General features: G+C 35.6%; 5 protein-coding genes across 6 annotated transcripts; 3 read left to right on the top strand and 2 right to left on the bottom strand.

The window, feature by feature from the left end:
* Nucleotides 1-377: 377 nt before the first annotated feature.
* On the top strand, nt 378-5,047 carry LOC104107307 (BTB/POZ domain-containing protein POB1-like). Of its 2 annotated transcripts, none has more exons than XM_009616071.4 (6): nt 378-716; nt 1,371-1,493; nt 2,700-2,821; nt 2,911-2,974; nt 3,237-3,516; nt 3,917-5,047. In XM_009616071.4, the coding sequence occupies exons 1-6, from the start codon at nt 500-502 to the stop codon at nt 4,728-4,730; spliced, it is 1,620 nt and encodes a 539-aa protein (XP_009614366.1). In that variant the 5' UTR covers nt 378-499; the 3' UTR covers nt 4,731-5,047. The 2 variants fall into 2 exon arrangements, with proteins under 2 accessions (XP_009614366.1, XP_009614365.1); XM_009616070.4 differs by having other exon boundaries at nt 379-743.
* Nucleotides 5,048-6,919: 1,872 nt separating this feature from the next.
* LOC104107308 (eukaryotic translation initiation factor 1A-like) lies at nt 6,920-8,598 on the top strand. The gene is made up of 2 exons (XM_009616072.4): nt 6,920-7,306; nt 8,217-8,598. Exons 1-2 carry the CDS (start codon nt 7,052-7,054, stop codon nt 8,391-8,393), a joined length of 432 nt encoding a protein of 143 aa, XP_009614367.1. The 5' UTR covers nt 6,920-7,051; the 3' UTR covers nt 8,394-8,598.
* Nucleotides 8,599-9,937: 1,339 nt separating this feature from the next.
* Nucleotides 9,938-13,111, bottom strand: LOC104107310 (uncharacterized). The gene is made up of 2 exons (XM_009616073.4): nt 12,202-13,111; nt 9,938-10,311 (listed from the first exon to the last, which is right to left on the bottom strand). Exon 1 carries the CDS (start codon nt 12,940-12,942, stop codon nt 12,211-12,213), a length of 732 nt encoding a protein of 243 aa, XP_009614368.1. The 5' UTR covers nt 12,943-13,111; the 3' UTR covers nt 9,938-10,311; nt 12,202-12,210.
* Nucleotides 13,112-13,981: 870 nt separating this feature from the next.
* On the bottom strand, nt 13,982-18,171 carry LOC104107311 (protein CURVATURE THYLAKOID 1A, chloroplastic). The gene is made up of 5 exons (XM_009616075.4): nt 17,720-18,171; nt 15,606-15,703; nt 15,188-15,295; nt 14,932-15,003; nt 13,982-14,237 (listed from the first exon to the last, which is right to left on the bottom strand). Exons 1-5 carry the CDS (start codon nt 17,880-17,882, stop codon nt 14,172-14,174), a joined length of 507 nt encoding a protein of 168 aa, XP_009614370.1. The 5' UTR covers nt 17,883-18,171; the 3' UTR covers nt 13,982-14,171.
* A 4,326-nt stretch (nt 18,172-22,497) lies between these two features.
* Nucleotides 22,498-23,737, top strand: LOC104107312 (uncharacterized). The gene has a single exon (XM_009616076.4). It carries the CDS (start codon nt 22,635-22,637, stop codon nt 23,544-23,546), a length of 912 nt encoding a protein of 303 aa, XP_009614371.1. The 5' UTR covers nt 22,498-22,634; the 3' UTR covers nt 23,547-23,737.
* The last annotated feature ends 3,034 nt before the right edge of the window (nt 23,738-26,771 follow it).

The following is a 26,771-nucleotide window of genomic DNA, read 5'->3' as shown; positions in this document are numbered from 1 at the left end:
GAAAATGAAAAACTAGAAAACATATTTCTTTACTATAAAAGTTAGGTATGAAGTTAGCTCCGAAAACAAAATTTATTTTGGTAGAAATTGCTTTACCCTTGTTATGCTATAAAGTTTATTTAATTATAATTTATAACGAATCTTATTTTAATTAACTAACATAATTTAGTACTATATATCTAACATAGCTTAGTACTATCTAGAGGTTCTTTTATTGTTTTTTTTTTTCCTTCTCTAACACATAGTTCAAATTTGATTCTGTAATTAATCAAACCCACTTGTATATCTATAAGTCATTGGTGGCCAGAGTTGCAGCCGTAGTTTCCTATTTTTAAGTTATAACTATTTTTAAGTTATTGAATTCTAAATTAAAATTTGGTAAACAAATAAACTATTTGAACCAACTCCTGCTCCGCCCGCTGACCGAAACTGAACCATCCCCACGCAAAACACACACACCCACATCTCAGAGACGAAAGCAAAGAGAGAGTTTTCAGTGATGAAGGATCAGAATTTGGATCTTTTCGACCCGAGAACGGCTATAATGGATCCGGGATACTCTCCTAACCGTGCCCGGGACCCCGATTTCGGGTTTGCATTCAACGACAGCAACTTCTCCGACCGTCTCCTCCGAATCGAGATTATGGCCGACCCGCTCGACCCCGAGGGCTTTCATTGTCAGAGTCTAGCTGATTGGGCCCGCAATCGCAAACGACGTAGAGATGATATCAACAAGGATATGGGTTTGTCCTTTTGCTCCCTCCTTTTTCTCTTAATTATATTATTATATTAGCTCTGTAATTGGTCTTTTAAGCTCAGTTGCTCGAGTTTGTACCTAATTTTTGAACTGGTATCTCTTTAAGCTTCAGTTGCTTTCATTTCTGACTAATTTATGAACAGTGTATTTATGTTGCTTAAATATTTTGAATGAACTGGACCCTAGTAGAATGAAAATGATAGAGGATTCATATTTCTGACCCTTACTAATTTGGGGGATTGAGGCAACTATTTTTTTCTTTTTTAAATGATCTTTGATCTTATAGATAACATCATATACTGTCTACTGCTCTTGTTCTTATATTAAATTATCTCGTTAACATATCATAGTTCTTGTTGTTATAGAACGTGATATAAATGATGTTTTAACAAATTCTCCATTTTCCATTTGAAATAGGTGCTGTTAAAGTTGTATTAAATGTAGTATTTTTTTTGTTTTGGGAGGGAAAAGAGGGAGTGATGAGGGGGTCATGAAAACACTGTTGCTTCCCTAATTATGAATGTAATGCATATTGGTTAGACTTGTGCTCTTTAATTCTTGCATGGGCTTATCTTTTTCTCTGATGATAACCAGACGTGCCACTTGCTTGCAGCTTTGGATATCACTGCATGCCCTGAAGAGCAGATTATAAGCTGTAACCAAATTTATACTGAAGATGCTGAGAATGAAAATCAAGATGAGTCAGTTGTTGCAATGATCGAAGAACCACACTCAGGTATGGTAATCAAATCTAATCCTACATTTCGTTTTCGTCGGCTTATGTTTTTCGATAAACAATGAGATTTTTGAAATTTCCATGCATGTTCTCGAAATAGGTGATACTTCAACTGCTACTCTGCTGAATTAAAATTCAAAGACAAAGAAATGAAATATTACAGGAACGCATTTAAGTCAGAGATATGAAGCGATGAGCCAATGAGTGATCTCGTAGGAACCATAAATCTAAAATGTAGATTTATTTGACTCTTCAGGTTTTGTTTTGATGGAGTCTTTTCCTTTGACATTCATCTTTTTTCTATAAGATTCTAGGACAACTGTAATTTAGAAGTCAGTTCTTTATGCAGAGAGATGTTGAATACTGAAATTAACTTATTGGTGCCTGCATAAGGATTTGGTCACATAAGGATTTGGTCATAAGCTATTTTTCAGAGATTTGGCATGTACATCAGTAAACATTACAAAAATGTAACTGAGTCTCTGTAGATTTATTTGCTGAAAGGTATTTATAGATATTGAATAATTGAGTGTTCTGAATGTGTGTGTGCAATTCAAGGGATTTAAAGAGATAGACATAAATTTTTCTTCTTTGCTGTCTGTTTATCTATGACAAGATGAATTCATATAGTAGCCACCAGCAGGTTTGCTACATTAGGCCGCTTTCTTTTGTTCTTTATATTTTAAACTTGATTGTGGAACCTATCAATTTTTTTTTTTGAATGAGGATACCTTGTTTCCATGTAAGGTGATCTGTAGGCATACTGTAAACAAATGTTAACCGAATCTTTCGTTATACAAGGAAACATTTCCTTGCAAGGGGTGGTAGGTACAGAGTGAAAAAGGAAAGGAAGAAGACGATATCTAAAGAGCATACGTCTCTACTGACCTTTTTACTGCTGCTATATGTTGCAGAGTGGAGTCAATAGTATTTCTTGTCTGTGTATGTTGTATAACATACTGTTGCATTTTCCTCCACTTCCTTTGGCTTTCTTGTTTTGGTGCTTATCTTTTTGTACATTCTTTCCACTTTCTAGTTTTGATGCTTATCTTTTTGCAATATCATATGACATGTTTCTCTAGTTATTCATGGTGTTCATAACTTGTATTTTGTTTTACTCTCGGATTCAAACTTGTCATTTGTTTGATTCTTACTGCTACTCCAAAATACCATGCAAAAGATAGCCATGCTATGTTTTATGTGCAGGAGATGAAGCTGCTAACACTGATGATTCATCTTGGAACTTTGATTCTCCAAGAGTTGTTAAAGTTAAAACCTTACATATCAGCTCCCCAATTTTAGCAGCAAGAAGCCCATTCTTCTACAAGGTAAACATCCTTTTTCAAATGTAAGCTGTTAAGCACCGTCTAGAGTTTATACGTGAAGAATCAACAGTGTTCTCTTGTAATTTATGTAGCTCTTCTCCAATGGGATGAGGGAGTCTGAGCAAAGACAAGTAACTCTAAGAATTAATGCTTCAGGTATGAGGAATTTAAGACTCACATTATATCATGCAATGAACTCTTATTGGTAGTTATTTTGGACTGGGCTTTGCTGTGTGAGCATAGTTTTTCCCTTGCCATTTTAATGAGAAATTTGCAAAGCACGGAGAATTTTCTTTCATTTCATCTAGTGCTAGTGATTTGATAATTGTGGGTAAAATATTGTTACCTTAGAGAAGTAGTAGGAATTCCTATCCATTTCATGTGGAATGAATAGTCTTTTTCCATTCCCATGGAGCAGAGGAAGCTGCACTGATGGAGCTCCTGAATTTTATGTATAGCAATACATTGACCACTGATACAGCGCCTGCTTTATTGGATGTACTCATGGCTGCCGACAAGTTTGAAGTTGCTTCTTGCATGCGGTATTGCAGCCGGCAACTGCGTAATTTACCAATGACTCCAGAGTCCGCTTTGCTGTATTTGGAGCTTCCTTCTAGCGTCCTGATGGCTGAAGCTGTTCAGCCATTGACTGATGCCGCAGAACAATTCCTAGCTGCAAGATACAAAGATATTACCAAGTCAGTTCCATTTCTGACCAAACTCTATTTCACTCTATTTCTTCTTATGTTCTATTAAGTTTGTTTTCTGATGCTGCTGTATGTTTGCCAAATAATGATATTTCAGTCTCCACAGCATCCATTGGTCAATGCAGTGGCAATAAATTAGTATTTGCTAGGAGACCTTTTTTATCCAGTGCCGGAAAATTTTTCCTCGAATTCTGTCTACGTCAATCAAAATTGCATCTTCGTTATTATGAATTGTTAAAGAATGAAAAAGTTTCTTTTCCATAGCCCCTAAGTTGTTTTGATGGATTGGGAACAAGTGAAAAGTCGGTCTCCATCTATTGTTGCTTTTGGTGAGTTTTGATTAGCTGTCACACTTCTCTGTCTTGATAATGAGCCCATTGTCTTTGGACAGGTTTCAGGAAGAGGTTATGAAGTTGCCTCTTGCTGGAGTAGAGGCTATTTTGTCCAGTGATGACCTCCAGGTAGCATCAGAGGATACAGTGTACGACTTCGTGTTGAAGTGGACAAGGGCTCATTATCCACAGTTTGAGGAACGACGAGAAATCCTTGGTTCGCGACTTGGTCGTTGCATCCGTTTTCCTTTCATGAGTTGTCGAAAGCTTCGGAAGGTTCTGGCATGTAATGACTTTGATCATGAATTTGCATCCAAGCTTGTTCTTGAGGCCCTCTTTTATAAAGCTGAGGCCCCTCATCGTCAGCGAAACCAAGCTGCAGAAGAATCGTCATCACCTAGTCGTCGTTTTGTGGAGCGTTCTTACAAGTATCGACCTGTCAAGGTGGTTGATTTTGAACTTCCACGGCAACAATGTGTAGTCTACCTGGATCTTAAGCGGGAGGAATGTGCTAACCTTTTCCCTTCAGGAAGAGTGTATTCTCAAGCATTTCATTTAGGGGGACAAGGGTTTTTCCTGTCTGCACATTGCAACATGGATCAGCAAAGCTCTTTCCATTGTTTTGGTCTCTTTCTGGGTATGCAGGAAAAGGGTTCTGTTGCTTTTGCTGTTGATTACGAATTTGCAGCAAGAACAAAACCAGGAGAGGAGTATGTCAGCAAATACAAAGGTAACTACACTTTTACGGGGGGCAAGGCAGTTGGCTACCGCAATCTATTTGCCATACCATGGCCTTCTTTCATCGCTGAGGACAGTCCATATTTTATTAACGGTATGCTCCATCTCAGGGCTGAACTTACTATCAGGAACTGATTCCTTGCTCCCACAATGTCAATTACTATTGTTGTTTTTGCTTCTCGGATGAGTTCAACACCCAATGTTTCTTGGTTTGATAAAACAAAGAAGGCAAGGTTTAGGGCTAACTGTCGTATGCTAGGCATTGAAATATTTTGTACTAAATCACTTTCCCCAGATCCACATGCTCTGCAGAGATAGAAAAGGATGTAAATGGAATTGATGAGTGTAAGAATGTTGGTTACTGTGATATGTCCAAATGTGATACACAGATTGCCCTGAACATTGTTAACATGTTAATAAAAATGTCATGCTGCAGTAGACAGTGTACAACATATGTAGCCGATTTTGTATGAATATGCTAGCAAACTCTTTTTTCTAAATAAACAGCATTCCTGCAGAACCGGGGATACCGAACGGAAGGTGGTAATTAAAACTTACTAGGTGTTGTATGATATGGTTGATTACAGAGTATATTTTTACTGAAATTTGGGGGGTCCCATGCAAGCTCTGGCCATTGGGCTTCAATAGCATTGATGAGGTATCTTGTGCTCTATTTTTGCAATGGATTGGCTTGTTTCTCTACTGCCTGCTGCCAGTTGAACCTCAGCTTGCCCGTGCTAGATAATTTTACTTGGTTTTGAAGCATTCTGTACTTAATCTTCCTTTAGCCGAAGTTATCCATATGCTCTGCTAGAAAAAATGAGAAGGATGTAAATGGAATTGAGGGAGTGGACAAAATGCCAACGAAGCATAAGTTTGTCCTGAATATTGTGATTGTGAATTGGTTCTTTTAACATTTCTATGCAGAGGTAGCAATGTTTCAATACATGTCTATCAGCATGGTACCAAGTAGCAACATTCCCCCCCACCCAACCCAAATAAACAAGTTCATGCTTATCAGCTGCTTTTGGAGTCACATCCAGCAGTAGTTAGAACAACTCTTAAAATCTAACCACTTCAACTATTTGTTCATTGCACTCAACAATGTTCGTAGCTCTAATGAAATAGAATGGTTTCATGTTCTTTCACAGTTGTTTTATGGAAGAGGAAAATAAACTGAATGGTATACTTGGTTACAAACTCTGGCCCTTTCCCTTTCATTGTATTGGCATATGTTCTGTGTTTCTTCTGCCAAGGGATTCCCTTATTCTTTGATGCTTGCTGCTGATTGAACCTCAAATTGTGCGTCCTAAATTATTTAACTTGGGGTTTTTTATTTTGTTAGCACCACGAATGGCACATTATGCTTCTCAAATGGGGTTTCTATAGAACTTTACCGGTAAAAGAAAAACAAATGGAGTAGAACTTTATTGGTGTCAAGAGCCTGATCTAGTTGAACTACCAGAGGAATCTTTAAAGAACGTTGTGAGATGCTCATCCAAAGCTGTTTACCTATTCCTTTAAGAAATCATTTGTCATCATCTCTGAACGCTTCTAGTTAAATCTTAGCTAATTTAACTCCAAAATTGGATAACTGGTCATCTATAACTGAAAAGTATCAAATAAATTGAGACTGAAACAGTATTAGTGTGATAAATGAAATCTTAGAGAATCAATTGACGTAAGTCACGCTTTTGAATAATGGTGGAACATTACTTGTTTTTTTGGCGAATATTTTTATTATCTAAATAAAATAATAGGGAGAGAAAAGAATTTCTTGTTTAAGTTTCAATCGGAGATGCATTGACAGCATTGGTCCTTAATACGAGGAAATTCTTCCCAATCACAATAGAATAAAGATAATTGAGTGTACCGCAATCTAATACGTAAAATTATTTGAGTTGACTCTGACGTGTTTAATAGTGTAATAGTTCCTTCGATAAGTTTTGAAATTTTAGATTTGTCCTTTTACAGTATTTAACGTTTTCAAAAAGCAAAAAATAATAAGAGAGATAAACGTAATTTTGACAAATACATAATATGAACCGAAAATAGTTTCTTTTTTTTCTTTTTTTTTTTTACTGAAAAAAGAAAAAATTAGCAACAAAATTGATTTTTTTTATTACTTTTTCATAAATTGAAATTAAAAATGGAAAATGACATGCATACGCTTTTCCACTTTTGCCCTCACATATCAAGGCTCATCACCCACCGCCAAAGAAAGACCAAAGGTTAAAATAGTCAAACCACCAACTGTCGTAGCTTCCACGCTACCTCGGTGGAAAAAGCCAAACGAAACTCATATATAAAGTGGAAAGGAAAACCACAATCAATTAAATAGTTCTCTTTTTTCAGATAAGAAAAAATTGAAGCTTTCTTCAGTCATTTCTAGGGTTTCATTCATATATCGTTCAATCTAGGGTTAAGGGCATCCACCATCAAAGCAAAAACCAATCATGCCGAAGAACAAGGGAAAGGGAGGAAAGAACAGGAAGAGAGGAAAGAACGAAGCTGATGACGAAAAGAGAGAGCTTGTTTTTAAGGAAGACGGACAGGAATACGCTCAGGTTCTTCGTATGCTCGGTAATGGGCGTTGTGAAGCTATGTGTATTGATGGTACAAAACGTCTTTGTCACATACGTGGTAAGATGCATAAGAAGGTTTGGATCGCCGCCGGTGATATCATCCTTGTCGGCCTCCGTGATTATCAGGCAAGATCCTAATTTTTCTCTTTTATTCAAGCTTCGTTGACTCTATTAATTAACTGGGATTTTTGTTCCTTTATTTATCACACCCTTTTTTTTTCCTATTAAAAATTATGATTTTGATGGACCAGAATGGTGCGATAAAATATATAGAGAATCGGCTGGTTTAAGATTGAGCTAAAGTTGGTGATCGATTAATTGAAAAGCTGTGTGATTTTGCTTTTCCCTTTCTGTCTGTGTTTTATGTATTTGTCTATGGAATTTTCAGTTTCTAAAGGTGTTGTGGCTTTTATCTTTTTCTTCCAAAAAGAAAAGGAAAGGAAAATGAATGAGTAGATGGTTCATATTTCTCGTTCAATTATTGTAAGATCTTGATAACCTTAATAATAACGCATGATGTGCACTATTGCAGTTTGTGTATTTGATAATTATAAGTGTCATCAGAGTATAAATATACAATTTTATTTTTATTTGCTTATGTTTGGCCATTTAAGTGTCATGAGTATTTCCCCAGGGCTTAGTTCAAGTTGCCTTATGTCTTTAGGGTCACATGCTTGAGCCCTGTGCCATGCGAACTGAGCTTAGTATTTAAGCGGAGAAGAGTAGAGGGGAGGACCAACTACCCCGTTTTGAAGGATGCGGTTGGTCCTGAGTTGGCCGCAGAAGAATTTCTCGGTTAAAAGAAAGCATAAATATGAAGTCTTGATATTTGTGATTCCATGTTAAGAGTGCAGGGGACATCTTTGAGTTTCTAAATGTGCCTCTTCTGTTTGTGAGAATCTTGTCTCTGTAATGTTGTTTGGGCGATTATTCACATCATTAGGTTGCTCTTTTTATGTTATCTCAGTTCTTATGGAATGTCGATTTGGCCGTCTCTTTAATAATTTTTTTAAATCTCCTGTTTGGATTTTGGCAGGATGACAAAGCTGATGTGATTCTGAAGTTTATGCCAGATGAGGCGAGGTTGTTGAAGGCGTACGGAGAGTTGCCAGAGAACACTAGGCTCAATGAGGTTAACGGATTGGATGAAGAAGATGATGGTGATGGTGATGACTACATTGAGTTTGAAGACGAGGACATTGACAAAATCTAAATTTCCTGATTTAAATAGTGCTGTCACTGGGGTTCCTGCTGGGCGCTCAAATATTTCTGTGGAGTTTGAATTTAATACAAAAAAGAGAGAACTCTTGTATGTACCGTTTTAAGTAATATGATTAAGCTTTATGCATTAGTATTTCTGTATGAAGATTTATTCATGCTTTGATGAAACAGATGCAATAACAGCTACCTGTTCTCTATTTTACTGATGCAACTGTCTGTTGATTTAACAGATGCAATAATAACTTGTGTTGACACTCTTTTTAAGTAAAGGGCCTTCAGAATTGCTTGCTGCAACTCGTTAGACAGGCCTAATTCCATTGTTGAAGACGTGTTGCGTGTTTCTTAGTAAAACAGTGCTCTTTCGATGTTACTTTGAAGAACTAGCTTGGCCAAAGGGACATCTAGGCTTGCTAGTCAATTTGGACCAGCTCCGTGAAGTGCATTTAGTATGGACTAGCTCCTTGAAGTGCATTTATTAGGCTGTTAATATCGTTTTGAGTTTGTGTCTTCTGCTGGCAGAGGGGAGGGGGAACTGGTATTTCGGACCTCTATATCTACTTCTACACTGTTGAACATTGAACCACTTTATCATTGGTGTCTTTTAGACACTGCTTTTGAAGGAACATGCTTAGTAGCTACGACTAAGAATTGATTTTTTAATTTTTTTTTTGGTGTAGTTTCAGTGCTAAAAAGTAGTCTCAACTGGGACAATTAGTCTGACGCTTTACAGTGTTGCATTTTGAGAATAATATCTGATGCAGCCCACCAGGCAGGTGAATACTGCCTCTCCAAAATACCAATTTTAGGCATTGGGGGAACAATTTGGATTACTTTCTCGTTTTGCCTTGAAATGCGCCTAAGCAAATGAGACAATGGCCCAGTTTTATTGCCATTTTGTTCATGCATTCAATGTTAAGGGTCAGAGGGGAATGTCCACAACACCACTGGTATACCAGATAGGACGCAAGATCAATCTCCCATGCGATAGCGTCCTCACAATTGAGAAATTTGATTAGACTAACTGATTTCTTCTTGTCGCGCTAGCTTAAGGAGTGAAGAATAGTTACTGATGCAGTTAAAAGTATTTAGAAGTTAATTTGCAATTAGATATGAATTTCACGTAGAAAAAATTAAAACTGTGAGTGAACAAATGTTTCACTCTGAAACACAATAGTAATTGTCAGAGTTTGATTTATTCAAAGTTAAGCTTATGAGTTAAACTTTTCTTGTTTAACTTCCAATTTCCACAAAATTTACTAATTCTTTAGCCTATTTACAGCAACCTGATTTCACTACCGTCATGATATGGTAGAAAACTGTATAGTCGTTGGTTTCCAACACTAGGATGCCTGACCTTCAAATACCTTCTTTTTAAACTCTTCATGACTATAAATGTCAGGAGATACATTTACGTCAAAGGGCGAATGAACATATTTTATACAGCTACTCAATTTAGTATTCAAAATCTTAATAAATAGAACTGCTGTCTTACTGTCGTAGTAAGAAAACTTATTTTCAGAAGAAAAAAAGAGCTAGTTAAGCTAAGTAAACTCGTATATATCGGTAGCAGCCTGACCAGATTGAAAGGGAAGAAACAATGACTCCACCGTACAGAGGATATAGATCCCAGAAAGTGGTATTAACAACCAATAAGTAAAGCAACCTGATCAAGAGATTTATAACTAATACAAACCTAGTGCAATGGACCAAGTATATTTTGGCGTAGCAAGACATGACATATCTAAAAAGCAAAAGACGCCAGTTTAACCAAAACAAAGTGAATAGTTGCTGCGTTTACAAGGCTTATTCAACTTCTTGTTTTCCAGTGCCCTCTTGCTGCTAAATAACGGATGCATACCGCTACAAGGCCACCAGAAAACATTGCAATCTCCATAAAAAAATGCTTCCAACTGCATTTGGAATCAAATTACCAAGTCAATGAATTTATCAATCACTAGTTATTTTGCTCGACTCATATAACAGGCACTAGTTTCATATCAAGACAAGAAAAATAATCACAGTAAGATGAAAGAAAGTCAAAAGGAGGGGGAGAAGCTGTTAAGCTCATCAATACATAACCTCAATGATAAGAAAGCCTAACATCTAATACTTTGAGGGTTTACTTAATGGAAATAGCATGAAACGCAATCTATTCATTGACAAGAACATAAGAAAGAGATAATTAGTTCCCCACAATAGGTTGTTCAGAGAAAGGAGGATTTTAATCCTTGCATCAATGCTTTCATACAGTAGTTAGCATGCTTATCATAGAATATTACAGTCAGTACAGGAATCTAGTTAGATAAAGGTTAAATACCAATAGAAAATTCACTATCGCTATGATATCAATTTTATACTAGTTTCTGCAGAAGCTTCAATGTCATTACTACAAGCTGAATTTCAATTTTATCAAGAATTGTACCATCTAGGTTGAGTTCCAACTTCACAAAACCATGGTAAAGATAGCACCAAGTTCAATACTTGAACATTATTACTAATATGGTAAACACCTTTTTTTGAAAATGGTAACATTAATATGGTAAACACCTTGACAATCAAGAAATAGAATTTTCTTAAGTCCAGTACAGTGCCGAATCACTCATTAAACCATGAATCAGAATAAAAGAGCTTGCCTCACCATGAGTAAATATTTCATATTAGCCTCATTAGACAGTACATTCTTGGTATATCCAGATAATATGTAAGAGCATAAACTGAAACATTCTGGGGATACAAAGATAGTTATTACAGTAACCAACCCAGTAATAGTGCTGGTTACAGATGTGTTTGGGATGCCATAAAAATAACTAAACATTTTTTTCTTCATGGAATCATTTTCCTGATAGGCCTCGATGAAACTGAGTTACCATAAAGGTGGGAACACAAACTTTCATTGTTAAGTGCATACTCATTCTCAGTTACAAGTATCTCAGCTCTTCTCATATATGACTTGCTCTCGGCACATGTATGTCACTTTTTGCTACTCAAAATATCACCAAAATACTTTCGCCAAACCCAATCCATCTTCCACTACTGTCATCTGCGATGTAACTCCATACTCAACCAAACACTGAAATACTTAACGAAGTCATCTTTTATAAGAAATGATGGAGCATTATACATTATACAAAAACGTTGTATACTGAGGAAGCTCACATTTCAGCCTACTAAATCCCAAGGACAACCCCCCCCCCCCAAAAAAAAAGTGTTTGAGGATAAAAAGAAAAGTAAAGAGGAAAGGATAATCCCAGGTGTGTTGTGTCCTTGAACAGATAGTATGCATTTCTTCGAATACTCTGTAAGACACTAAGAGGTCTCTCAATTGACAATATCAACAGAGATATAACACCTTTGCGTTTAAGGAACTAGAGCCTAGATGATCATAAACTGCAGGAGACAATGTCCTAATAATTTCTTAAGGTAAGAAACAACAATCAAATAGTATATATTTCTTTTTTTGATAAGTTAAAAAGTACATAATTCTTACTACCAAAATTAGCATTTTTCCTTTTAAGTCTTAGTTCATAAAGCATCTTTGTATCATAGTATCATACCATCACACAAATAAATCAGACACCAGGGTACAAACTCAAAGAGAGGCAAAATAAGATCAAAATCAAACACAACTATGATTCAATCTCAAACTAGTTCGGATCAGCTATATGAAATCCTCTATATCCATTCTGATTGATTACTTGTCCTATTTCTTCTAGTCGAGCCTAATTTACTCCATGCTCGTAATGTTGTCTTTATTGCAAATTAGGGATTCTCGAAAATGTATCAATAAAGTATCACCTTACCTTTCGTAATCATCTAAGCTTCTCCTTTGCAGAACTCTTCTTAGCTGCCTCTTTAACCTTCTCAATATAACCTTCAATAGGCGGCGTTAAAGTAGCCATAAACCGATTCACAGGGAACGGTGTCAAATCAGGAACCAAAGCAGCAGCTTTCAAATTCTCCGGTAACGCCTCAATTGCCTCTTTCTTCAACCTCAACAATGTCGTCTCAGCAGCCTGCCTCTGCCTATGCTTACGCATTAAAACCCTACTGTACTCCTTCGCAAGCCTCCTTCCATCTTCAACTGTCATTTCGTACTTGGGAAGCTTCTCTACATCAACAAGCCCAAGTGAAATCAAATCCAAACCCGGTGGCCCAATTGGCCATGGATTTGCAAACTCCTTCTTCATCTTGTTCATTTTTTTAAGCTCTTCATCTCGGGCTTTGCTAATTAAGCCCATTCTCTCTCTTTCAGCTTCTCGCGCTTGTTCTTTGGGCTTCAATGATCTCACTGGAGCAGTAGACGATAAGCATTCTTCAACCATTTCGTCGAATTCGTTTTTTCTTCTCGGTGGTTCTTTATTTGCTAGTTCTGCGCCTTTCTTCGTTGAGACTTTTGATCTTTTCAGTGGCTGCCCTGCTTTGAGTTTGCCTTTTCCTTTTGCTGTTCGACTGACGAAGCATTTTTGTATGAATTGGTGACTTAGGGTTTCAATTGATGAGGTCAAGGGTTTGGATTTTGCGATTTCGGTTATTCGCATCATCTTGATTTCACCGCGTAATGCTCAAAACCTAGGATGAATCTGGCTATGCAATGAAAAGTGAAAGTGACGACTGACGATGTAATTGTAAACCCCTCAAAAACCCTTCTTGGGTCGGGGCAAATATAGAAATTAAGAAACAACAAGGGCTTCTCAGAAATATCCCCTTTTCTTTTTTAATTTGCGACAGAAAACCACACCTTTATCAATGGAGTTTTCCTCCTTTTTTTTTGACTCATAATTTGCTAGTAGTATTTTTTTCCGTCTTAAATTTGGAGTACAAGGATTAGCATTTAACTTTTAGTGTGAAAATATTACTCCATCATTTTTGAAAATATATAGTATAAATTATCACAAGCCGAAGATGTATCTATAACAAATGTATTTCAAATATGTTTTAAGAAATTGTAGTGGAAGAAAAAAAGGTTTCATTCTCCAAATATTATTAGTTTCTATGATAGGGTTTTACTAAAAAATAGGTGGAAATTAGTTTAGGTTATATCACATTTTTACGTTTAACTTTATGAGCTATACTATCAAAAGTTGTAATGGGTTTTGGTAAGTTACTACTGCCTCTTACCTAGAGGGCTCGGGTTTGAGTAGAGCATTTTACTCCCAAAGTGGAACTTCCCGGCACAAAACACCCTGAACAGAAACCCAAAAGAAGAAGAAAAACTTTATTAGCTATGCTCAGACAATAGAAGTTCCAAGAACGGCTCATTGGATTGTTAAGATACAAACAGGATTGATTGGAGATAGCAACTTGATGGTTTTTATTTTTTTTAACCGTCTTCAATGTTTGCTAGAGATCTAATTGCACGCTACAAAGACAAATACAACTAATTATACTTCATCTCCTTCCACTGGTTTGCTTTAGCTAATAATAGCATAACGAATTATAACTAAATAGGATAAAAAGCTGGGTTTTTTAAATCTTATTTGACTGGGATATTGTCCTGCCCCGTTGATCACTAGTAAGAGCACAAAAAGGGATAGAACTCGACCAACAAAACAATTTGGTGCAGAAAAAATGCATCAGAGGTTCATAGAAACAGAGTGGATAATACTATATAATTTATAAGCACAATGAACTGTAAGGTAAATACATAATTTTATTTGAAGATTTGCTCAGAATAGAAGGAAATTACATCAAAATCTACTCTACTTCACACGAACAGATGCCTCTCGTACAGAAAATTAACAGTCTGAACTGGCATTGCCATTGTGCGCATTTATTCAGTTCCTGCAATCTTCTTCTTCAATTGCTCAATGTCTTCTGCCAATTCTTTTCTACTTGACTGTCAGCGAGAAAAACAAATTCAAATCACTAGTAAATATAGTCAAGAGAGCACCTATATTAGTTGAGTATATTTTATATGGAGTTGACTTAGTTCACAAAAGACTTGCTACACTATGCTTCATGTCGTGGTAAATGATGCATTACGGACCTAAAGGTAAAATCCATAAATGTCAGTTGAAAATTGATGCTAAAAGCAGATTTCTCAGACAAATGAACTGAACATGGATAATATTGAGACAGACACTGCGTGACAACTTTAAAGGAAGTATCTCTGGTTTGATGGTGTAGAAGGAAGTGTTACTGTGGGGGATATAATGTAGAAAAGAGTTAGAAACTGACTCAAATTAAAACCTTTGTTTCGTCTGGTCAGCATAATCAAAGTTTATTCTACAAAGAATACTCCTTACCTAATCAGTCAGTAAAATGCCATGGTCCGAAAGATTAATTCGCAACTATGCAAAAGAAAACAAAGTATATAGCAGACCACCATTCAAATCCAGGCTATAAATTTGTTGAAGTTAATTGACAGACAACCTCTAAGGTCACAGGACTGATGGATAATAACACCCACCCCAATGGAGGAAGGTTAATGGAATGTAGACAGAGAGAGTAGGCTCTCTACTGCTTGTTTGGTGGTTGCGTTCAGCGCTTAAAAGATGATGTGACTAGCTACAACAGTCCGAAAATCTTACCTTGAATAGAAGATAGCGGTAGACAAACCACCCAGTATATCCAAGGCCCACCAGCTCCATTATTTTCGGGAGCTGCAGAAAGAGGAAGAAAGATCAACTGATCTGGATAGTTGAATGAAATCACAAAAGAAAATCCGTAAAAAAAGAAAAAAAAGAAGTCAGACAGAAACAGACTATAGTTTGGGATAAGACCCAAAACAAAGCTTAAAACAGTTCAGAGAGAAAGATTATTATCTTATCACATTAATTAACATACCAGAGGAACTGAGTTGATAGCACCAACAACAATTGTAGACAGCCAAACTGCAACAATTGCCCCACCTCCATAAACTATAACTGTAGACTTGTTTTCAACAGCATCCCACTGTGAGCCATTAACCAAAAATGCTCATTATGTTAGCGCCTAAATAAACCATTTATAAAAGCAAAAAAAAAAAAAAAAAAAAAAAAACTATAAAGCAGAAAGCAAACACACCGATATGACAGGTTTTGCCGCATGCTATTTTACAGGAACAAGCAACTTACACTCTCACAGATTGGACTATGTACAGAAAAATGTTATGTATTCTGAATAACCTTAAAGCTAATAATGCAGCCAAGAGAGTGTGTGTGTGTAGCAAATGACTAAAGTGAGTGCAATAGAAAAGATTTCAGCTGGCAAGTTTCCAGTTTACCTTTTCTTTTAGATCTGTCAGCAATTCACTGGTATCAACAGCACCAGATTCTTCTGATGAAGAGGCTTTGACTTGGAGTAGCGAAGACCTCTTGGGCTCTGGTAAGAATATCAACATAAGATGATGAGCCCAGCAACACAAATAAGTATTGAACTACAGTATATAGTAAACAGCACACTTATGCTTAATTGCTTATTATTTTATGTCAGGTTTAACTTTAAGTAATTATATCAAAATCAGCAATAAGCGTATCACTTTCATCTGATCTAGACCTTTTCTGCACCGAATTTCTTATGACTGCACGGAAGAATAGAGTCCAGCTTCTGGGCAGGGACTTCCGTGTTCTTGGAGATAACATGATAATGCCCATGAGATACTTTATCATTACTCATTCGGAAATGTGAAAAATATTGTGTTAAGCCATTTCACTCTCTATTTTAAGACATCCAATTGAGAAGTCGTTCAACAGAGCATACAGGGTTAACTTCCACATCAAAGTGTGACAATCTTGTAGATAAATCACATAGAGTCCCTCGTCTGTTGCAAAGAAGCATGACAAAAATTTGAACCTCTGAAACCAATGGAAAGTAACAATACACATAAATTTTACCGAAAGCAGGCTAACTGTAATCTACTTCACCAAAAAAATAAAATAAATCAAAAGCAGGTAAAAGATAATAGATATAGGTTCAACAGAAGCTATCAAAAAGTAATATTCATGATTCTAGTGAATGTGGAACAAAATCAAAAATAATTAGCTAAATTCAAGTTGATTGCAAATTGAAGATATCATTTTTCCTTTTCTTTAAAACATAAATGATTGTTGTTTCCGGGCTAGCTTGTCGCACCACGACTAATCCACAGTGCAGTCTAGTACAGGCCACAAGCACAAGTGTCCGGTCAACTTGCCCACCAAGATTTGAGAAGATGGACTGACACCGAGTAATGTAGCTGTTATTAAGACCTCGGATCTCCAAGCTGTTACTCCTATGCCTGCCTCAAGAGCTGTCATTCCTTTGGGATAATATCGTGTTACCTTACTGTAAGGACCCTTAAGGTGGTGCCAAATGCTTTCTTATGACAGAAGAATCAACAACTACAACTTGTTGAAATTGGACTGGTTGAAAAAAATTCAGTTAACCAAAGGAGCCAAGACCTAACTCAAGTAGCACGGGGTACACAAGGAGGCTCCTACGTCATAATTGCGCAGTAGATGAGCTCATTGCAAATGGAAAGAGCACAAAGTTAACATCCTAGCAAAGGTTAAGACATCTTGGCAGAAATGGCTTCTAAACAACAATTGAAGTAAGTTACTACTCAATTCATCACCAGTATGGAAGCAATTTTGTCATACAACCGTCTAGACAATCACTTTACATTGTTTTTTAAACACACAAGAGTGAAGTTTAGTGACAAGATAGCACCATTTTACATATAGGAGTCGTTCGTCAGCACAATTTTCTTAGTATAGCAACCGGAAGGACTACAGCACAATGTTCAATCCTGGTTAGAGAGAAGGGAAAAGAAACAGATATTTCTAGGATACTAATAAAACAAAGCACTCTATGTCCAAACAAAGCACTCTATGTACAAACAAAGCACTCCATATACAAATTTTATTGATTTCATTGAATATGGTTGGGTCTGGGAAATAGAGTTAAGGAATTGCCTTCAAATCAGTGTTTAAGTACTATCATGTGTGAGCTCGCTTCAAATTGCTCGACAAACATACAGAAGACTGGAATTGGTTAACAATTTAGCACTTTTTTTTAATCAAAGGAATCTAAACTCAACAACTTTATCAGCATATCAACTTGAAGATTTACATAATGAAAAGAAAGGATCTTTTTAGAAAAAAATTAACACAAAGCACCATATGTTTAATATTAATGAATTGGATTCCTTTTTTTCTAATTACATGTGGTACATCTACTTGAATTTACTCTCAGACAATGGAGTTTAAAGAATTGCCTTCTAAATGTGACCTCAATGGGTAGTCTTCATCAATTACAACAATGGTCTAGCCAATTCTTGGTAGTAAAAATAGTATTTAAGAGACATTATAACGAGGAAACACAGAAGCTAATAAGAAGAAGAAGAGAAAGAGCGGGTACCAGCAAACTTGAGAGAAGATGAGAAGGCAGTAGCAGAAAGGCGGGGTGGAAGGTAAGGCAAGGCGGAGCAGCGAACAGGGGCGGCTTTGGTGGTGGAGGAAAGTGGGAAACGAGAAGCAAAGACGGCAGTAGCTGCCATTGAAGTAGAAGCTGCTGCTGCCATTTGGCCGATGCTTAGATTCTTGGGGCTGGCTGTGTGAGCTTAACTTTGGCCTCTCTTTCTTGTCTATCTCAAATCTCCTTTTTGGTATCTTGATATCCCCAAAAGTAGTATATTTTCTTCTGGGAATTTTATGTGCTTCTCCTACCTCTGGTTATCCACTATTTTTTTCGGGCAATAGAATTTGATTGTGGTGTGTGATACGTGGAACCTCGCTGCTTTCTCATTGGACCATTCCCTATCTTCAATATCTACTTTTTGTTTAGTCTTCAATATTTCTTCCATAGCTTTTATATTTAGAGTTATTTTTATTCATTTCTAAATTGGAGTTGCACACCTTTCTACTTATTTCCTTCTCTATTTCTATTTAATAGGGATTTTATTTTTACCGAGCTAAAACAATATATTGATATCTCTAGTAAACCAAAGTCATCGTTTAATAGCTATTTTGCTTCAATTTCTTCTTTACAAATAAGAAATTAAAGATTTAGTTACGATTAGAAATCAACTTTCTATCTTTATCCACGGATCCTTTATTCATACTTATTCAATTGGAAGTATTGATCCAATTCAAAAATTATGTTTCGCAATTTCATAATCTAATTTTTCAATATTTTAGTGATCCTTGGATACAAATCACGAGAATGTGTATTTGTTCTTGAATCTGTAATTGAAAGGAAAAGGATTAAATCATTTTAAGAAATAAAATTTTTGATCGGAATACGAATCAAATCAAAGGACCCTTTAACTATTTAAGGGATAATAGAACAAATCACACTTTTACTACTAAACCAATCCGATTATTATATACAAATGCAACTTTTGTCGTACAGGGAAATTGTGGTAATCAAGATAGAATAAGATAGGGTCGTCACAAAATCATCCAAATTAGAGTGTTGATTTTTTTTTCCTGGGGTGATTTCAATTTGATGAGATTCGAAAACGGGATTTCATTTAAATAACTAAATTACAGAATTAAGTTCTATCTTTTCTTTTGCTGGAGGAGTTTTGATAGAGATACGGCTCGTCAAAACAACTAAAATCATACCATAAAAATGCATTGTGGAATACTTGAAAGCTTCTAATTTTTTTCTGAATTAATGCCGAGTTTAGCTTGTGACAAAACACAATTAGCAACAAATGATTATGTAGGCTATACAAGTAGGAATGTCAATGAATCTTTAAAAATCGATTAAACCAATCGAACCTTACATTAGCGAACTGATTATTAGGTTTCTTTTAATAAAATTGTAGGTTTTTTTTATAAATTTATAATCGTACTGGTAATTAGGGTTTTTTAATTTGGAAAAAATAAACAGAAAAATATCGAATTGTACCGGATAATTTTATATGTTAAGGTTAAAAGTAACAAAAATATATTTTTTTCTTGGGCCTTGTGATTATGAAAATGTCTACAAGCTAACAAGTAATTAAAACTCAAAGTCTCAACTCTCAAATCTATTATGTTAATCCTATTGAAACTAAATAAGTTATTGCTAGCATCTTAAGTAGAAAGCCACAAGATATTCCAACGATCTTGAGTAGCAAGTCATAAAGTATTGAATATCTTGCCTCTCGTATGATTTAGATTTTTCTTATTGGATATGATACTTAATTTTTAAATAGACTCTATTTTTAAGTCTCATCTTGATTAGCATATTCTCACTCGTGTGATCTATATATCCAGAGGCGGATCGAGAATTTTCGAGAATATGAGTACACCATTAATTTTATATTTAGTTTGATGATATAAAATTTTGTTGCCGTAACAACTTATGAACAAAAAATAGCTAATTTTATTATCACAAAAATATATCATGAGTTTGGCTTTGAAAATGATCAATAATAGCATCATGAAGGAAAGAGGATGGGTTAACTCAAAGAAAGAAGGAAAAGAAAAGGAATACTTAAGGAGAACTAAAATAAAATGATGTGGGAAAGACTTTAGAATAAGAAGTTAAAGCAGAAATTTTGAAGGGATTCGATCCCATGACCTTAAGTAACAAAGAATAAGGGGCCAAAACTAATGAGCCACTTTGCCTCTTTTGACCATGGGTGTCATCAAGTAATAATAACTACTTTTTCGCAAATTAGGTACATGATATATTTGATATTGTCGGAGGACTAAGGGGTCACGTGAACCACGATTTACACTGTGGATCCGCCCCTGGATATATCTTGTCTTTTAGTTTCTCTTACGTTGTAGTTGAATAGTGAGATGTATCTTTATTCTGGCTATCTTTCATATTCCTTTGATTTATTGTCTTTTAAACAGTAAAAATATCTAGAGTTTTGTCGAAGTCATAAGTAAGTAGGTACGTTATCATCTTCTAACTTCTATTAGTGACTCTTACATGACCTTTAAAAAAAAATAATTGAACTGTACCGATATCGATACCGAAGAGAAACCAAGATGATTGATACGGTTTTGAAAAGTTTAATTTTGATTATACAAATAAAGTAACTAAAAAATTGGTATGGTATAAATTTTATAAAATAACTGCCCGAATCGAACGGTTGACATCCTTATATACAAGTTGCTCCCTACATTCCCTCTGACTGATTCTTTATATTAAAAATAATTTTTTCCTTCTATTTATTTATTTTTAATTTATTATTTTTTCCAATATTATCCTTAATATTAAATACCTGCACTTTCAAAATCCTTTAGAATTAAACTTAACATAACAGCCACTGCCAAGGATAAAGGGTAGCCCGATGTACTAAGCCACTACAACAACAACCCAGTATAATCCTACTAGTGGGGTCTGGGGAGGGTAGTGTGTACGCATGCCTTACCACAACAACAACCAGTATAATTCCACTAGTGGGGTCTGGGGAGGATAGTGTGTACGCAAACCTTACCCCTACCCTGGAGTAGAGAGGCTGTTTCCGATATACCCCATCTTGCTCTTGGGGTGACTCGAACTCACAACCTCTTAGTTAGAAGTGGAGGGTGCTCACTACTAGAGCAATCACTCTTGTACTAAGCCACTAACAAGGATAATTTAGTAAAATAAATCCTTAATAAATGATTTCAAGAGGCGTACCAAATCAATAGAGGACTAATAAAAGGTACTGAAAAGGGAATAAAGATTAAAATGTAGTAATAGTTATTATTATCACATTTATATTAGATTTGTTGATTGTAAGAATCTTTTCGGTCTATCAATTTAAAGAATCTCTAATTTTTAACCGATCTTATTATTTTTGAACCAATAAAACAGTAGTATTCACATGTACAACAAGATGACAATTTCATATTCTCTTAGAAGCTTGTTATCATGTTATGAGGAATCTAGGATAGGAGTTCCAAGTTCTAACCAATTTATTTTACTCTATTAGCCAATAATACCAAATATGTATGGTAATGGCTATAGAAATGCACGCAAAAATAATTGGTGAATTCCTTCTTTTGTTAAGCATGTGTCAATAACATCTCGTTAGAACAAATTGAGGAATTTTACATTTGTATTTTTGCAGTCTTAACACTAAGACCTATTCCTATTGAATAGTGAATGGCTTGTGGAGGTAAGCTTTCGGCTAATATGGTATCTTGAGTTGGCCGCACTGAGGCCACCTAATCATCAAGTTGACTCAGCATAACCATCCACGTGTCAACTGGCCGTCCTTAGTTAGTACCCTCGTACAATATTTTTTTTTTTTTTTTTACTTACCTCTAATATTTATACCAAATTCACATAAATTTATTTTAATTAAGTGTAGAATATATGCTAATTAATTTTGATCAAGTGAAAATTATATATAGAAGACTTTTTGTACTGGAGGTTGATTTAGTATTAAGATATAAATTTATCTTAATAACACTATGCCAAAATAATCAAAGACGTAGTTGGAAACCAAACTTAAATCAACTAAGCGGTGTTTGGTTCAAATTGTGAAAAAGAGTTTTTGCAAAAACAAAAAATTAGTTTTTCTTTGCAAAAACTATGTCTCAACCAAAGTTCAAGAAGAAGGAAAATATACAAAAACTGAACATCTGCTGTAATGGACTACATCGGCTTCTAATATCTCCACCAGATTGAGGTTTCTGCTTTATATTGATTTTTTTTTTCTTCCTAATATGCAAAAGGATAACTTGGAATACAGATAGATTTGCCAATAAAATGGACAATACAACCCACCCCCTTAAAATAAGCATTTTGTGCATATTTTGTATACATAACTTTGTCCTTAACAAAAAACCAGTTGGCACAATTTATAAAGTACTAATGGATTAGAAGAATAAAATTGTATATCATATTTCCAACCAACCCAATTGGCACAATCTTGGTTAAACAAATTAACAACATAGAACAATTCCTAAGGGACCCTTTTTTTTAGTACAGTATCTTTATTTTTTAGGTGCCAGATTAAGGTTAGGCCCCTAACCTTCCCTTCTAGCCACCCCACGAAAATATTAGAAACCGTATTTAAAAAGCCCCATTTTTTATCATTACCTAAATAATCTTGTTTGTTGCATTTATCAATCATTGCCTCTAAAGAGTCCAGCCTCTCTCGTACAACTCATACTCCTCCAAATCCTGGGCATTGCCAAGAAGATTAGCAATGCTAATTCTTGTTTAATATCCTCACTCCACCCCAAAACCCTGCCTTTATTTGAGAGGTTTCATTTATTAGCTGGTTGTGATCTTCTCTTTTCTTTCGTGCAATATATGTCACATTGGCTAGAGAAGATCAAGATTTTAATGTTTTTGTAAATATGACGATGAAGAGGTCATTTGGCGATTGTTGATGGGGTATAATAATATATGTCACATCATTCGACTGATGTCTTGGCTATTATTGTTGTTGTTGTTATTGCCATCAAAAGTACGAGGATCAAGTCATATATTAGATCGAGACTCATTAGATTCATTCATTCATGACTATGCAATCAATAATATGACGAGACGTTATACAGGTAAATTGTATAATATTTCCCTCCCTACAAATTTTTCAGGCATGGAAACTTCAATTGTTCGTTTTAGAAGTGGAAGTTTTTGGAGAAAAGGGGCCAATTTTAGCTTCTTCCACATCCCACCAAGTGTATTACCATGGCCTTTTGTTAAGAGATTTGACATCATTTATGAAAATCTTGGTAATTGGTCATCTAAATACTATGATGTTCCAAATTACACATTTGTAACTCCTGTCATAGGCTTTTTAGCATATGATGCAAATAGAAGCAGAGAAAATTATGGAATGGTTGAGCTCAACATTATGGCAAATCACATTTTGGTTCATTTCCCACAAATATCTCTGCCACAAAATCACAACAAGAATGTGACAATGAAATGTGTTAGATTTGTTTCAAATGGCAGCATAGAGTTCAGCAATATAACGATGAATAACTCGTGTATATCGCGAGGACAAGGCCATTTCTCCATAGTCATTCCATCATTGAAGCCAGAGGAGAAGGAAAATAAAAGGGGGCAATGGAAATGGTGGGTAATAGGATTTGGAGTAGGAGTTGTTGGATTCATATTGTTGATTGTGATTGGAAGTTTGGTATATAAATGTTTTGGGCTAAAAAGGAGGGGAAAAATGGAGAGACAATCTGAAAAAAGTGAGGCTTTGGACACAGTTTGGGTTGGGAATAGCAGAATGCCTTCTGCTTCAGGTATCAGAACTCAACCAGTTCTTGAGAATAGTTATGTTCCTTGATTCAATTTTCTTATTTTTTTCTCTTTTTGTTGTTTTCACTTTTTCATTTTTTGTTCTTTCCATTTTAAGGTGTATATATATTCAGGTCTCATCAAATTCATTCATTTTAGGAAATCAATGTAGTATGAATCATGAACATTGCTTACATTTCTCCCCATATAACCAGAATTCTCATGGATACTTTCTTGAAATTTTTATTTGATATCATCCTAATATTTTATAGGAACAGGGGAATAATTCAACCCCAAATTAAATTCTGCTCCTGTCGCGACCCAATTTAGGATCATGACCGGCGCTTGGGAGCAAGTATCCCCAATTAAGCCTCATCTGTATTTTACAAAAAATCGGACAAAGTTTTCCCTATTTTAGGACTATCCAAAAGTTTTCCTATCTGATAAATAATTAACAACCAACCAATTTTCACCCAAATCAGTCAAAATCTTCATCAACTAACCAAAATAAATTTTCACCAACATTACCGTTACCGACATAATAATACTAAACTCATCTCAAAATACGGAGAGAAAGTGCAATACTAGTAACAAGTCCAATATAACGAATGAATCATCATGATACCAATAAGAATGACTATGGAGCGACTCTAAGAGTTCAAAAGAAAAGACAATAACAATAAATAAACTCTTCGCCCCCGCGAACAAGTGCGGGACTCACCAGGAACTAGCAACTCGTGTACTTTAATTAACGAAATCCTCGCTCGCGTCAACTACTACCTCGGTAAAAAAATAGCGGGGAGTGAGTCGCTAGCTCAGTGAGTAATAACATTTAACCACAACCGTTTTTAATTGGGGACAAGTCAGAAAAAATGCCTATTAACCCGAAAATATCATAAAAATGCCCTTTCAGAAACAGTAAACAATAATCCGTTTCATCATGTGTTTCATGTAAATAAAAATTAATTAATAATTCGATAATAAACTCGGTAAACACTGTCTCATAACAAATCTTTATGTTTGGAAAGTTTCCAAGAAAGGATCATGTAATATGTATCGCTGTGTGGACCCCTTCGTAAAGGAGTCAAATATAACTTGTAGGTCCCTACCCGAGGGAAAACTGTAACGGTATGCTAGTTCTACCCTCCCACTAGCGAGGGCTACAACTGTAATCAATAATCTGTAAATACAAGGTGCACCAGGTCTAACGAACCCACATTTAACTACGGGATCCTTCAAAGTCTCCTCTCATTTATACTTTTCTTTGTAAACAAAACATATTCGTATAAAAGTATTTTCAAAATAGTACAGGGTATTTCAGTTTTTATCAAATCATGTAATCCCATTTCGGTAACGGTAATCATATCTCAAGTAACAGTAAAACATGTCATGGTAACATTGAGAACATTTTAAATAACTGTAAACATCTCGAGTAAATTGTTCAGTACCATATCAAGTAAAGGACTTGTCCCACATGCAATTTCAAACATTCGGTGACGTACTATTTTCAAAATCATGTATAAACCATGCAAGTTATAAAACACAAGTTGTGATAAGATTACTACTCACAGTACTCGTGCCGAAATACCAAACTCGTCACCTCGGGCAATCCGTACAACTTCCTTCAATCAATCTATGATCACATCATATTGATGGGCAATCCGTACAACTTCTTTCAATCAATCTATGATCACATCATATTGATCTCGTGTTAATTTTCTTGTTCGGTTTAATTCATAACTAAATTGAATACCCACCCCTCAAAGAACACATGTTTAGTTCTTAATTCGTCAAGTTTTTTGTCTACCCATACTACAGTTAACTTAAGCGAGTCTATAATCTTCGAAACAAAGGCCATGCATTGTCACGACCCGAATTTTCCACCTTCGGACCGTGATGACGCCTAACATTTCACTTGCTAGGCAAGCCAACGTTAAAATAATATTAGCTATTTTAAAACAAATTTTAAATTTATTAATAATAAAGAAACAAATGCGGAAGTAAGGTCTGAAATATAGTGAATAATCCATAAAAATAACGGCGTCTAAATTCCATCCCAGAATTGGTGTCACAAGTCCACGAGATTCTAAAATAATAAAAATAAAGGTCTGAATAAAATAAAACTGTCTAAATATAAACGCACAGCTAAGGTACAGTAGACGGGGACTTCAGAACTGCGAACGCCATGCAGTTATACCTCAAGTCTCCTCTGAGTAGCTGAAATCCGAGCAAGTCTATGGTACGTTGCTGGGACCAACTCCGAAATCTGCACAAGAAGTGCAGAGTGTAGTATCAGTACAACCGACCCCATGTACTGGTAAGTACTGAGCCTAACCTCGACAAATTAGTGACGAGGCTAAGGCGGTTCACTTACATTAACCTGTACGCAATATTAGTAATAACATCAATAATAGAAATAAATCAGGTAACTCATTTATAATGGTTGAAGCCAACTCAGCAGTTATAACCAATTATCATTTCCATAAATTCTGTTGCAACGTGCAACCCGCTCTCACAATATATTTACATTCAATTCTGTTGCAGCGTGTAACCCGCTCTCCCAATATTTTCCTTTTAATCAAGTATGTCACATATTTATTTCAATCAAGTATATATATAGACTTTTAATCAAGTCTGTTGCGGCGTGCAAACCGATCCCCCAATATTGACTTCTCTATAAATTTGTTGCGGCGTGCAACCCGATCCTCCAATATGGACTTTTAAACAAGTCTGTTGTGGCGTGTAATCCGATCCTCCAATATGGACTTTTAAACAAGTCTGTTGCGGCGTGCAACCCGATCCTCCAATATGGACTTTTAAACAAGTCTGTTGCGGCATGTAACCCGATCCTCCAATATGGACTTTTAAACAAGTCTGTTGCGGCGTGCAACCCGATCCTCCAATATGGACTTTTAAACAAGTCTGTTGCGGCGTGCAACCCGATCCTCCAATATGGACATTTAAACAAGTCTGTTGCGGTGTGCAACCCGATCCTCCAATATATTCATTTTAATCAACTCTATTACGGCGCGCAACCCGCTCCTCCAATATATTCATTTACCAATTCTTATAGAATAAATTATCCCAATAAATACAACAATTAATATAAAATTTTAAAACAACAAGCATTCAATAGTTATAATTTAATTATAAAATAAGCAATGACAATTAGCAATTTATTATGAAAATCGGGGAGAAAATAGACAGTTTAATATTTAATATGCTAAATGTCAAGTAGCAATTAATACACATAAATCAAATAGCATGTAACAAT

The sequence above is a fragment of the Nicotiana tomentosiformis genome, chromosome 1 (assembly GCF_000390325.3).
Source record: "Nicotiana tomentosiformis chromosome 1, ASM39032v3, whole genome shotgun sequence".
Taxonomy (NCBI): Eukaryota; Viridiplantae; Streptophyta; class Magnoliopsida; order Solanales; family Solanaceae; genus Nicotiana; species Nicotiana tomentosiformis.
Note: the sequence above shows the minus strand (reverse complement) of the source record. Positions and strands in the feature narration are given on the sequence as shown.